The sequence below is a fragment of the Dromaius novaehollandiae genome, unplaced genomic scaffold (genome assembly GCF_036370855.1).
Source record: "Dromaius novaehollandiae isolate bDroNov1 unplaced genomic scaffold, bDroNov1.hap1 HAP1_SCAFFOLD_27, whole genome shotgun sequence".
In the NCBI taxonomy this organism is placed as follows: Eukaryota; Metazoa; Chordata; class Aves; order Casuariiformes; family Dromaiidae; genus Dromaius; species Dromaius novaehollandiae.
Genome location: NW_026991415.1, coordinates 3564528 through 3577187, shown reverse-complemented (window position 1 = coordinate 3577187; position 12660 = coordinate 3564528). Strand labels below are relative to the sequence as shown.

Sequence of the window (12660 nt, the reverse complement as noted above, 5' to 3'; positions counted from 1 at the left end):
GGAAAACAAACTCTATCCTTGTCCCCATTTAGGTGTACTAAATGGGAATAGGGGCTACCAGAATGAGACGTTTCCATCTTTCATAGGTAACCATCCTCTGATGAGACAAATTGCAATGCTGCAATCAGTCTTCCTTCAGTGTTTAGAGAGGGACCATCAGTGATTATTTTAGTATATGTCAGTGAACATTTCCCAGAAGGAAGGAGCACAGGGGACAGAGAAAGTCATGCCACCAGCTGGGCCTCTGCTCCTGAGTGGGGCCAGGCTCCTGGGATGGAGGGAGCTCATGGCAACCTGGCAGCACTGCCCAGACACAGCTGTGTGCAGGAGCAGCTCCTCTGCCAAGAGCAGCAGGGCTGCGGGCACTGCCTGCTGCTGCTGACATGAGCTGAGAGAAGGCAGAGAGAAGTGGAAGGCAGTGTGGAGTGGGAGGACAGAGGAGAGCTGCTTGTGGGAGGAATCTTCACAGCCCTTGACGCGGTAAGTCTCTGGCTGCAGGGCAGTGCTACTGAGGTTCCTGGCAAGGTCTTGAAACCTGTCCAGTCACACAACTGGATTTTTAAGGATCACTCTCCCAGTTTCTCCATTGCAGGGGAGGGGGACATCCTTTAGAGCAGGGATTCCATGCCACACCATCACAGGGACAGGGCATCCTGCCACCTTCTCCCAGGGATGCTGCAGGGTTGTGAAGCTGGGGTGTGCACACAGGTCTGCATGGGCTGTAACTCACAGCTGTGTCCCTGCACCCCAGGGTGCTGTGTGCCTGGAGCAGTGACTCTGCTGCCTGCAAGGGCCAGCCCTCAGCCTGCCCAGGGAGCTCCCCACAGCACTGGGGGAGAAGCTGTGGGTGGGAGGAGAGACCCCCAGCAGGGCAGGTCCTGTCAAGAGGGAGCTGTGTGGGTCAGGACTGCTCTCACCTCCAGCTCACTCCCAGGACATTTCTGGAGGGGCCTTTCCAAAAGGAAGGTCAAGGCAGCGGATACATGAAAGGGAAGGAGCTGTCATGAGTCTGTGCTTTCAGTTTGATTCTCTTTGGGTGGGGTGAAATTGGATTGGACCTGTCAGGTTTAGACAGCGGTGTGGGAGGCACTCAGCAAATGCCTCCATCCACCCTGAAGCCTACACACAGAGCCAGCAGCACCTTTCCAGCCTCACCAAGGTTTGTCTCCCCTGCTCTGGAGCACCTGCAACCACGGAGGTGCCCTGGGCAGTGTCCTGCCCCTGGGAGGTTTCTGCAGGGCAGAGCTGAGCACCCAGCGGGTGGGATGGGGTCTGTGAGCACTGGCAGGGGAGAGACGTGGGGACAGAGAAACAGCTGCCCGCAGGGACGGCTCCAGGCAGCAGAGTCATGCTCAGAGTGTGAGAGGAAACCCTCAGCTCCAGCACCTCCTCTCCTCTGCCAGCCAGCACAGCCCTCTGCTCTCAAGGCTGTGGGGTCCAAGGCAGGAGTTGTTTCCTCGGCAGCTGGACATGCAGGAGAGGAGACACTGCTGAGTGCCCCTCTGTGCCTGCCTGTCCCTGCCTCCCTGGGCACAAATGTCATGGTATTGCTCCATGTTTCCCACCTGCCCATGCTGCCCTTGTCCTTCCCCTTGGACTCTCTGGGCAGGGGGGTTTCTCATGCAGTTCAGACAACACTGACCCTGCAGGTCCTGCCATGCAGACGTGTCCTTGACAGTGAGGTGCCCAAGTGCCCCTCTAGCCTGTGGGGCTCTGGGCAGTGCAGTGTGGGGAGCTGGGAATGAGCCAACTCTCTTGTCAGGACACCCCATCCTTAGGACATTCTGCCATTTCCCTGGGGTGTCTGGCTGGGCTGCAGCTGCCCTCCAGAAGGGCCCAGATCTCCCACTGCAGCTGCATGTTATCTGGGTGCCCCAGGGAGAAGCCACCTACACACTGAGGCCATGGACATGCTGCTGGGAGGCTGGATGTGGGCAGCTGGAAGGAGCCCAAGGTGTTGCTGGCTAGAAGGGGAGGGCTGAGACCTGCCTCACACATCCTCAGAAAGAGTGCTGATGGGCACTTTGGAAGTGGATTCCTCTGCTCTCCACAGTATCATTTCTTTTTTGGGTAATACGAGTGCAACTGTCCTCCACCTCCGAGGTGGGAGCACAGGGCAGCTGGGAACACGGCAGATGGCCAGGCCAGCTCTCCTGCCTCTGCACTAAAGCTGGAGTGAATGCTTTTCGCTCTCTGGAATCACAGCTGGTCCCTTTGAGTTCAGCAGCAATGCTGAGAATTTCTACCTCTAAGAATTCTCTTCTGGTACAACAGGGTCAGCTAAAGAAAACACAATAAGCCTTAAAACTATTCATGAACCGACATTATTTGGAACTGGGAGTGAAGATACTGACATCCCTTTAACATTACGAGTGTATGAAATCTGACTGGAACTGGGAATATAAATCTTAGTCCCCCCTGTTCCCATGTAGACACTCCTGTCGGTCAGGGCTGACTCCTCTGGAGCCCATTGGCCCCCTGCTCCTCACAGCAAACTCAGCCAGCATAAAGCAGAGCTCAAGCCATGGAGCTCAAGGACGGTGTTGCTGAGATGGGGAGAGGTAATGTGTGTGTGTTTGGGAGGGATTTAGGACAAAGCTTTGCTCAGACAAGTCTGTCCTAACTTGTCAATGTCCCTTCTTTCTTAGAAAATCCTCCTGTGCCCTGAAGGAGCCTATGTCCAACAGCAGCTCCTTCAACGAGTTCCTCCTCTGGGCATTTGCGAACACACAAGAGCTGCAGCTCCTGCACTTCTCGCTCTTCCTGGGCATCTACCTGGCTGCCCTCCTGGGCAACAGCCTCATCATCACAGCTGTAGCCTGCGACCACCACCTCCACACCCCCATGTACTTCTTCCTCCTCAACCTCTCCCTCCTTGACCTTGGCTCCATCTCCATCACTGTCCCCAAATCCATGGCCAATTCCCTGAGGGACACCAGGGCCATTTCCTACTCAGGATGTGCTGCCCAGGTATTTTTCGTTGTCTTTTTCATATTGGCAGAGTATTCTCTCCTCACTGTCATGGCCTATGACCGCTTTGTTGCCATCTGCAGACCCCTGCACTACGGGACCATCATGGGCAGCAGAGCTTGTGTCAAAATGGCAGCAGCTGCCTGGGCCAGTGGTTTTCTCTGTGCTCTTCTGCACACTGCTAACACGTTTTCAATACCACTCTGCCAAGGCAACACAGTGGACCAGTTCTTCTGTGAAATCCCCCAGATCCTCAAGCTCTCCTGCTCAGACTCCTACCTCAGGGAATTGGGGCTTCTTGTGGTTACTGCCTGTTTAATGTTTGGGTGTTTCATTTTCATTGTGCTGTCCTACGTGCAGATCTTCACTGCTGTGCTGAGGATCCCCTCCGAGCAGGGCCGGCACAAAGCCTTTTCCATGTGCCTCCCTCACCTGGCCGTGGTCTCCCTGTTTGTCAGCACTGCAATGTTTGCCTACCTGAAGCCCCCCTCCCTCTCCTCCCCAGCTCTGGATCTGGTGGTGGCTGTTCTGTACTCGGTGGTGCCTCCAGCAGTGAACCCCCTCATCTACAGCATGAGGAACAAGGAGCTCAAGGATGCCCTAAGGAAACTTGTTCAATGAGTCCAGTGTCAGCATCAATAACCGTCCCATGTGCATATGCTCCTTGTTTCCACGTGATTTAGCATCATTGCTATGTGTTGTTCATGTCTTTCTTGCTTGCTTGTTTTTTCTTGGTTACATTTTTGTAAAAAAAAAACCTTTGCTTTGTGCCACTTGTCCTCAGGAATCTCTCATTGGTATCTGACCCAGGGACAGTGTTGAGGCAGGAAGCCAGGCTTCCCCCTTCACCAGCAGAGGTGGGGGAACCTCAGAGCCTGCTAGTCTGAGCTCCCCCAGATGCCCTGAGGGCAACGAGGAGAGTTTCCCTTTGCAGTGTCTCTTTTGGCACTGACACTAAGGGAGCTCAGGGGCACAGAGTCAGGCTCAGATGAGAGCAGGTGGGGTGAGACCATGGGTCCCGTGTCCATTAGGAGAGCTCAGCTCCCCTGGCCACAGTCAGGGTGTGATCTCACACCCCTCTCCTGTGAGGGTGGCAGCCGGCTGTCACTGCAGGCTGGTCCCTTCCCTCTACAGAGCTCCAACACTCAAAGCGGAGGGGGAGGGGAGAGGAGCAGAATTGACACAGCCTGTGGGAAAAGACTCTCCGCTCCTCAGGACCATCCACACACTGCCACAACAGGGATTTCCTTGCTTCAGCCTTTGCGTGGGGGCTGCAGCTTTCTTGGAGACACATCCAGCAAGAGCAGCAGGACTTTCTCTTTTCAGGGCCTTTCCAAGTCTGACCTTTCTTCCAAAGGTGGAGTCAAAAATACACCCAAAGAAATTGCACCACAAAAGCGCCTGCTGCTCGGCTTGTGAACTCCATGGGATCTGGGGGACGAGCTCAGAGTCTCTGTGTGATCTGTTAGGGACTGAGGGCTGGATCCAGGTTTCATCTGTCGATGACCAGCACCAGTGGAGCTAGTGAATGGTCTCTGAATTGCCTGCCCGGGGCTGTCCCACAGGTGACAGTGCTGATGAGAGATGCCCATCCTTCTGGAGGGGAATCTGAGCCCCCAGCAGAGCTCAGGGGATCTCCAGGGACAGTGTGTGCCTGGGGATGTGCAGTGAGTGGAGCCTTACAAAATGAGGGATGATCCACAGTGGAGTAACCAGAAGGTAAAGCACTAAATCCAGGGAGGCATGGGGTAACGAGGGCTCTGCAATCCCCGGAGAGGCAGTGGGGACCCAGGAGGCCTAGGGAAGGGGCACTGGAGAGTGATTCCTGAACCCTCAGTGAAACACCACAGGCTGGAGCTAGTGCCCACCCAAACACATCTCCTGCCATTGCAAACGCCCTGGGGTCACTCTGAGCACAGACACACGTCAGCACTGTCAGCGGTGGTGATCCCTGTCCAGCTGGGTGTGCTTCCTGCCCTGACCAGCATTGCCAGAGCTGAGTCAGGAGTCACCCCGTGGCCCCACAGCTGCTCGCCCTGCAGAGCAGCACCACCAGCCTGAGGCCCTGCAGGGAGCACAGGGCAGGGGTGCAGGAACAGCCAGGCCAGCACGGACACACTGACCTGGGGAAAGGCTCTCTGGGGAGAAGGGATGTCCCAGCAGAAAAGCAGGGCAGCATTCAGAGAAAATGAGAAGGAGAAACAGGTTTCTCTGGTCACCAGCTCGGGGCAGGCTGCTCTGTCCCCAGGGCAGCAGGAGCTGCCGGAGGGGCTGCAGGGCCAGGGCTCTGGTGCTGTGCTGGGCAGCGGGGTGGGCATGGAGGGGCTGCAGGCAGACAGGGAGGGGGATCTGCTGGGCACAAGAGCAGGGGAGACAGAGAGTGAGACTGAGAGTGACCAGTATCATTGCGAGGCCTCCTCCCCTTTCTTGGGGAGCTGCTGCCCTTGTCCTTGGGCCTGGCCTGAGTTATGCTGTGGACATGCCTGTGCCTGTCCCTGCACCTCTGGGGTGCTGACCTGACCCTGTCACTGTCCTGCTGACCTGACTACCCATCTCTACCTCCCCCCTGCCCCGTGCAATGAGGAGAGTTTCTCTTTGCAGCGTCTTACGCCACTGACACCAAGGGAACTCAGAGGAATGGAGCCAGGCTCGGACAAATACAGATAGGGTGAGACCATGGATCCCATGCCCATTAGGAGAGCTCAGCTCCCCTGGCCACAGTCAGGGTGTGATCTCACACCCCTCTTCTGCGAGGGTGGCAGCTGGTTGACACCATGGGCTAGTCCCTTCCGCCTCCAGTGCTCCAACGTTCACAGCAAAGCAGGAGTGGAGGAGAGGAGAGTCTGGATGCAGCCTATGGGGACAGACCCTCTGCTCCTCAAGACCATTCTCCCACTACCACAGCAAGGTTTTCTTTGCTGCAGCATTCCTGTGGGGGCTGCAGCTTTCCTGGAGACATGCCTACCAACCACACCAGCACTTTCTCCTGTCAGGGCTGCTTTCTTCACTTCCACACTGCTCTGCTGTGCTCTCATGTGTGAATATGGCCTAAGCGCTCTCCTAACATGGTGGTGGTAGGGTTGTGCTTCCCTGCGCATTTCCTGTGAGAATAGGCAGGACCAGGCAATGGGCACCCTTATGCCAGACCTGGCCTCCAGAATAACATTTCCATAATAAAAGGGGATCTTCTCAGAGACGTGCCTGAAGTCTGGCCTTTCTTCAGAAGACGGAGTCAAAAATATGCACCACAAAAACATTGCACCACAAAGGGGCTTGTTGTTCTGCTTGTGAACTCTGTGGGCTCGGAGAGATGAGCTCAGAGTCCCAGTGTGATCTGTTAAGAACCGATTGCTGGTTTGGGGACTCATTTCTTGATGACCAGCGCCAGTGGAGATGGGGAATGGTCTCTGAATTGCCTGCCCGGGGCTGTCCCACGGGTGACAGTGCTGATGAGAGATGCCCATCCTTCTGGAGGGGAATCTGAACCCCCAGGAGAGCTCAGGGGATCTCCAGGGACAGCGTGTGCCTGGGGACTAGGCAGTGAGTGGAGCCTCACAAAGTGAGGGATGGTCCATGGTGGTAACCAGAAGGTAGAGCACTAAATCCAGGGATGCATGGGGAAACGAGGGCTCTGCAATTGCAGGAGAGGCAGTGGGGACGCAGGAGTCCCAGGGAAGGGGCCCTGGAGAGTGATTCCTGCACCCTCAGTGAAACACCACAGGCTGGAGCTGGTGCCCACCCAAACACATCTGCCATTGCAACGCCCTGCGGTCACTCTGAGCACAGTCCATGAGCACAGACACGCATCAGCAGTATCACTGGTGGTGATCCCTGTCCCACTGGGTCTGATGCCCGCCCTGACCAGCATTGCCTGAGCTGAGTCAGGAGTCACCCCATGGCCCCACAGCCGCTTGCTCTGCAGAGCAGCACAACCAGCCAGGGGCCTGTGGGGAGCACAGGGCAGGGGTGCAGGAATGGCCAGGCCAGCACAGACACACTGACGTGGGGAAAGGCTCTCTGGGGAGCAGGGATGTCCCAGCAGAAAAGCAGGGCAGCATTCATGGCCAGGAAATGAAGAGAAACAGGACAGGCTGCTTTGTCCCTGGGGCAGCAGAAGCTGCCGGAGGGGCTGCAGGGCCAGGGCTCTTGCTGTGCTGGGCAGCGGGGTGGGCATGGAGGGGCTGCAGGCAGAGAGGGAGGGGGATCTGCTGGGCACAAGAGCAGGGGAGACAGAGAGTGACCAACTTCATTGCGGGGCCTCCTCCCCCATGCCAGGGAGCTGCTGCCCTTGTCCTTGGGCTATGCCTGAGTTACGCTGTGGACATGCCTGTGCCTGGCCCTGCACCTCTCGAGTCCTGACCAGACCCTGTCCCCATCCTGCTGACCCAGCTCCCCATCTCTGCCTTGGGCCTGTGTCTGACTACGGTCAGGAAAGCCTTGGCAAGGGAAGCTGGGACCTGAGCAGATCCCAGAGGAGGTTGTAAGTAAAAACGTCAGCCATGTAGGCACAGCAGCAACTCTTGCCTGACAGCCCATTTAAAGGAGCAAGGAGTGCTCTGGATTTGGACCCCCCCCCTACCCGGGTGACGCTGCACACGGAGTCTTAACTAGATGAAAAAGTGAGAGCAGCCACTTGGGATGTGCTTTTTAATGTGTAGTTATGAAAGCAGGTGTTTCTGTATCACAGCTTGAGTGTTTAAGCACCACTTGTGAATGGGTTCCTGCTACAGAGCACTGGAGTGCTGGGAGCAGCAAGAGCTGGGCTGCTGCATGTGGGAAGGGGAGCTGGGAGCCGGGAGCCGAGGATGCCGGCAAGGCAGGCAGGGCAGTGACCCACCAATGAGAGGTGCCGTCCCGCAGTGCTTGGACAAGAGGAGCGGAGCAGGTTTGGGGATGGTAACCGGGGTCAGGTGCAGTTCAGAGATCACAGACAAGAGCGTAGGGCTCTAAGCAGCCCTGCTGTGCGTGGGAGGTTGGACTGGAGACCTCCAGGGGTCTGATCCCACCAAAACTCCTCTGCAACTCCATGAATGGAAAGACCCCAGGCACAGAGACAGGCTCTGCCTTTCCCATGGTCTGCACTGCCGGCAGGCGAGGGGCAGTGTTAAAGATGGCCTCCGACCCTCGGTTTCCCAAAGCAGAGTCTCAGATGCAGAGTATCACAAACTCATTTACTCTAAGTGGTACAGCAGCAAATGACAGCTCGAGCTGGGTGCCTCTGGAGAGGGACCCCAAACGAAGAAACGCCTGGGCAATTATACCTTTACAATCTAAGTTCTCCACCCCTCACACGGTAGTTCAGACCAAGAGTAATATTCAGGTCTGGGGTCTTCCTGTTCCTTATTGGGTCCTATCATTGTCTCTCCAGGTCTGGAGGAGATAGTTCCAGATGACAACAATTAACACTGCCCCAGCAGTGAGAGCAGGCTTTGTCCGTTCAGGTCCTGACGCCCTGCACAGGCCTTATTTCAAAGCCTTGACATCCTCCCTTTCGGAGTGTGAGGCACAGGAATGCAGACTGCTTGTAACTCCCCTCTCTTTCCATCTGGAACCAGTTCTGGGGCCTCTTTTACTGAACAAGGTGAAAGTTCCTCATGTTCTCCGAGTGCAGCCTAAGGCTGCAGCAAATTTAGCTCCTCATGCTAAAGAAGTTTTATAGAAGTTGTGCTAAGCGGCTACCTCTAGACAGCCCCAGTCCAATATTCTTTAACAGTCTCATAGTTGCTCCACCAGAGCAAGCAGACAGTGGCACATGCCTGGACCACCTCTGTCTCTTCAACTGTCACCAGATGTTTGCGTGAGAGCAACTGACTCCCACCCTCCATCTCCAGTGATTACAATGGGAGCTTAGACAAGGCACTCCCAGGCAGACACCTCTGTTGTGCTCACTTCAGTTTTGGCAAGGGGAATCCCACCTCCTGTGTGTTTGTGGAGTTCATGGGAGTTAGTTGAATCGCACTGCATCCCAGGGGCTTCTAAATGGGCATGAGATGCCCAGACTGACTCATCTGAATCAACACCTGAACCGTGGGAAAATGAGCTTCCTTCTTGTCCCTGTCTAGGTGTCCTGCCTAGTTAAGAGATGGGAATACGGATTTCCAAGGTGGGAACTTTCCATCTCTCATAGATAGTCATCCTCTGATGAAATAAGTGACAATGCTGTAGCTGGTCTCTCTGTATTGTTTAGGGAGGGACCAAAGTTGAATATTTTGCTTTACATCAGTGAACATTTCCCAGGAGGAGGGAGCACAAGGGACAGAGAAATTCACGCCTTCAGCTGAGTGGGACCAGGCTCCTGGGATGGAGGGAGCTCATGGCAACCTGGCAGCACTGCCCAGACACAGCTGTGTGCAGGAGCAGCTCCTCTGCCAAGAGCAGCAGGGCTGTGGGCACTGCCTGCTGCTGCTGACATGAGAGGAGAGAAGGCAGAGAGAAGTGCAAGGCAGTGTGGAGTGGGAGGACAGAGGAGAGCTCGTTCTGGGAGGAATCTTCACAGCTTTTTGCACGGTAAGTCTCTGGCTGCAGGGCAATGCTACTGAGGTTCCTGGAGGGGTCTTCTGAACGCAGCCCATCCAACGACTGGAATTTTAAGGATCACTCTCCTGGCTTCTCCTTTGTAGAGGAGGGGGAGATGCTTCAGAGCAGGAATCCTGCCACAGCATCACAGGGACTGGGTATGCTGCTCTCTTTTTCTGGAGATGGCTGCAGGGGTGTGGAGCCAGGGAGTTCTCCAGAGACTGCACAGAGCTGTGATTCAGGGCAGTGTCCCTGCACCCCAGGGTGCTGTGTGCCCTCAGCAGTGACTCTACTGCCTGCAAGAGTCAGCACTCAGCCTGTCCCGGGAGCTCCCCACGGCTTTGTGTGGAGAAGCTCTGGGTGGCAGGGCAGGTTCATTCTCCTGCTCAGAGGGTGCTGCGTGGGTCAGGGTCACAGTTGCTCACAGCTCCAGCTCACCCTGAGCACATTCCTGAGGGGACTTCTCAAGAGGGAGCTCAGGGCAAGGGCTACTGGAATGGAAGGAGCTTTGCTTTTTGGGTATGTGCTTTCAGTTCCCTAATTTTTGCAGGGAGACGAAAGGAAAGAGTTTTCTGGTTTGACAAAGAACTGGGACTCCTAAACCTTCCCTCTCAGACAGAGATCTGTGAAAAACCTCATCAAGCCCCTGGCCAGTGCCCTGTCCGGGAGGTTTCTGTAAGGTAGGACTGAGCTCTGAAAGGTAGAACTGAGCACACACAGGGTAGGATGGGGTCTTGGGACAGAGAAAGAGCTGCCAGCAGGGACAGCTCCAGGCAGCAGAGATGGGCAGGGAAGCCCAGCAGAGTCTCTGTCCTGACCACGATGGGGTTCAGGGCATCAGCCGCCTCCTCTGCAGCCAGAGCTCTGCCAGAGGAGAGGTGCATCTCTCCTGCCACGAGCCCATTTCATGCCACCCAACAATGGGCCTAAGAGCAACTGTCCTGCAATGTTGCTGTCTTCATGGTGCAATGCCCTGCTGGGAAAGGGGAAGGCTTTCCCAAGTCCCCCTTTCTCTCTCTCTCTCTCTCCTTGCCTCCCTTGGCAGCAGGATCATCGTGTTGCTCCTTGTTTCCTCCCCTCTCCAGGCTGCTCCTGTTCTTGCTCTTGGGCTCCCTGGGCTTGGGGGTTTTCAGCTGCAGTTCAGACATTGATGCCGCAAGTTGTGCAGCAGAGGGGTCTGCATGGGAATGAGGTTGCCCCAGACCCCTTCTAACCTGTGGAGCGCCAGGAAATGCAGTCCATGGGATTGGGAAATGAGCTGACTCTCCCTTAAGGAGAGCCCATCTTTATTCCTAATGGTCCTTTGACCATTTCCCTGTGGTGTCCTGTCAGGCTTTGAGCTGCCCCCTAGAAAGGCACTGCTGTCTCAAAGCATCTCTGTGATATCTGAGAGACCCATGAAGAAGCTGCAGAGATGCTGAGAGTATGGACACGGCGGTGGGAACTCCTCTGCTCTCAGCAGGGGCTGGTTTGTTTTGGGGGTAACATCATCCTGTAGCTCAAAGAGGTGTGAGCACAGGAGAGCTGTGAATTAGACAAATAGACACACTGGCTGTCCTCCCTCTGCACCAAGTGACAGAGGATGCTTTCCTCTCAGGACTCACAGTGGAAATGATGGGGATTTCTCCTTTTAAGGGGCACTACCCAGGGGTGACAGGGCATCTCAAAGAAAATAAACAATATTAAAAAAATACTCTTCTGCAACCCTCATTCTTCAGAATTGGGAGTGAAGATGCTGAAAAGCCCTTCCACAAGACGAGTGGATTTCATTTGACAGAAATTGTGAATGTCAGAGCTAGTCACCCCCATTCCAATGAACCCTCTTCAGGTACGGCAGGACAGACTCCCCCGGAGCCAGTGAGCTAACGTCCCTGCTCCTCATGACACTCTCAGCCAACATAAACCAGAGCTCAAGCAAGGGAAGAGGGCAAAGGGTTTCCCTATAAAGAGAGAAGCAATGTGGGACTTTTAATAAGTAATGGAATGTTTAATTAATTTATTTATTTTCCTTTAAAAGTTTCTCCTCACTTGTCCCTCTGTTTTTCCCTTTGGACAGTCTCCCATGCCCAGTGGGAGCCAATGTCGAACGACACCTCCTTCAGTGAGTTCCTCCTCCTGGGATTTGCAGACACACGGGAGCTGCAGCTCTTGCACTTCTCACTCTTCCTGGGCATCTACCTGGCTGCCCTCCTGGGCAACGGCCTCATCACCACAGCAATAGCCTGCGACCATCACCTCCACACCCCTATGTACTTTTTCCTCCTCAACCTCTCCCTCCTTGACCTTGGCTCCATCTCCACTACTGTGCCCAAATCCATGGCCAATTCCCTGTGGGACACCAGGGCCATTTCCTACTCAGGATGTGCTGCCCAGGTCTTTTCCTTCTTTTTCTTATGTTCAGCAGAGTATTCTCTTCTCACTGTCATGGCCTACGACCGCTTTGTGGCCATCTGCAGACCCCTGCACTACGGGACCCTCATGGACAGCAGAGTTTGTATCAAAATGGCAGCAGCTGCCTGGGCCAGTGGGTTTCTCAGTGCTCTCCTGCACACTGCTAATACGTTTTCAATACCACTCTGCCAAGGCAACACAGCGGACCAGTTCTTCTGTGAAGTTCCCCAGATCCTCAAGCTCTCCTGCTCAGATGCCTACCTCAGGGAAGCTGGGCTTATAGTGGTTAGTCTTTCTTTAGTCTTTGCATGTTTCGTTTTCATTGTGGTGTCCTACGTGCAGATCTTCACAGTTGTGCTGAGGATCTCCTCTGAGCAGGGCCGGCACAAAGCCTTTTCCATGTGCCTCCCGCACCTGGCCGTGGTCTCCCTGTTCGTCAGCACTGGCACATTTGCCTACCTGAAGCCCCCCTCCTTCTCCTCCCCAGCTCTGGATCTGGTGGTGGCTGTTCTGTACTCAGTGGTGTCTCCAGCAGTGAATCCCCTCATCTACAGCTTGAGGAGCAAGGAGCTCAAGGATGCCGTGAGGAAACTGATTCAGCTGGTACTAGTTCAGCAGCAATGAGCTGCCCATCTCTCCTCACAAGCAATTCCCAGTTTACCTCAGACAGCTCTTGTGCCTTGGGAGTTCTGTGTGTGATAGCCATGTTTGTACAAAAATGTCTGAATTCATCACACTTCTCCCGGAGCACAAGCCCCATCCCTGTGACCCAGAGGCCTTCTG

The 12660-nt window shown here is 55.1% G+C and overlaps 2 protein-coding genes across 2 annotated transcripts; both read left to right on the top strand.

The window, feature by feature from the left end:
- Positions 1 to 2676: 2676 nt before the first annotated feature.
- On the top strand, positions 2677 to 3591 carry LOC135326407 (olfactory receptor 14C36-like). Its single transcript, XM_064504295.1, has one exon. The coding sequence runs from the start codon at positions 2677 to 2679 to the stop codon at positions 3589 to 3591; it is 915 nt and encodes a 304-aa protein (XP_064360365.1).
- A 7974-nt stretch (positions 3592 to 11565) lies between these two features.
- Positions 11566 to 12501, top strand: LOC135326421 (olfactory receptor 14A16-like). The gene has a single exon (XM_064504308.1). The coding sequence runs from the start codon at positions 11566 to 11568 to the stop codon at positions 12499 to 12501; it is 936 nt and encodes a 311-aa protein (XP_064360378.1).
- Positions 12502 to 12660: the final 159 nt, after the last annotated feature.

Coding starts and splice junctions, on each gene's coding strand:
- LOC135326407 (XM_064504295.1), top strand. CDS start 2,677: ATGTCCAACAGCAGCTCCTTCAACGAGTTCCTCCTCTGGGCATTTGCG.
- LOC135326421 (XM_064504308.1), top strand. CDS start 11,566: ATGTCGAACGACACCTCCTTCAGTGAGTTCCTCCTCCTGGGATTTGCA.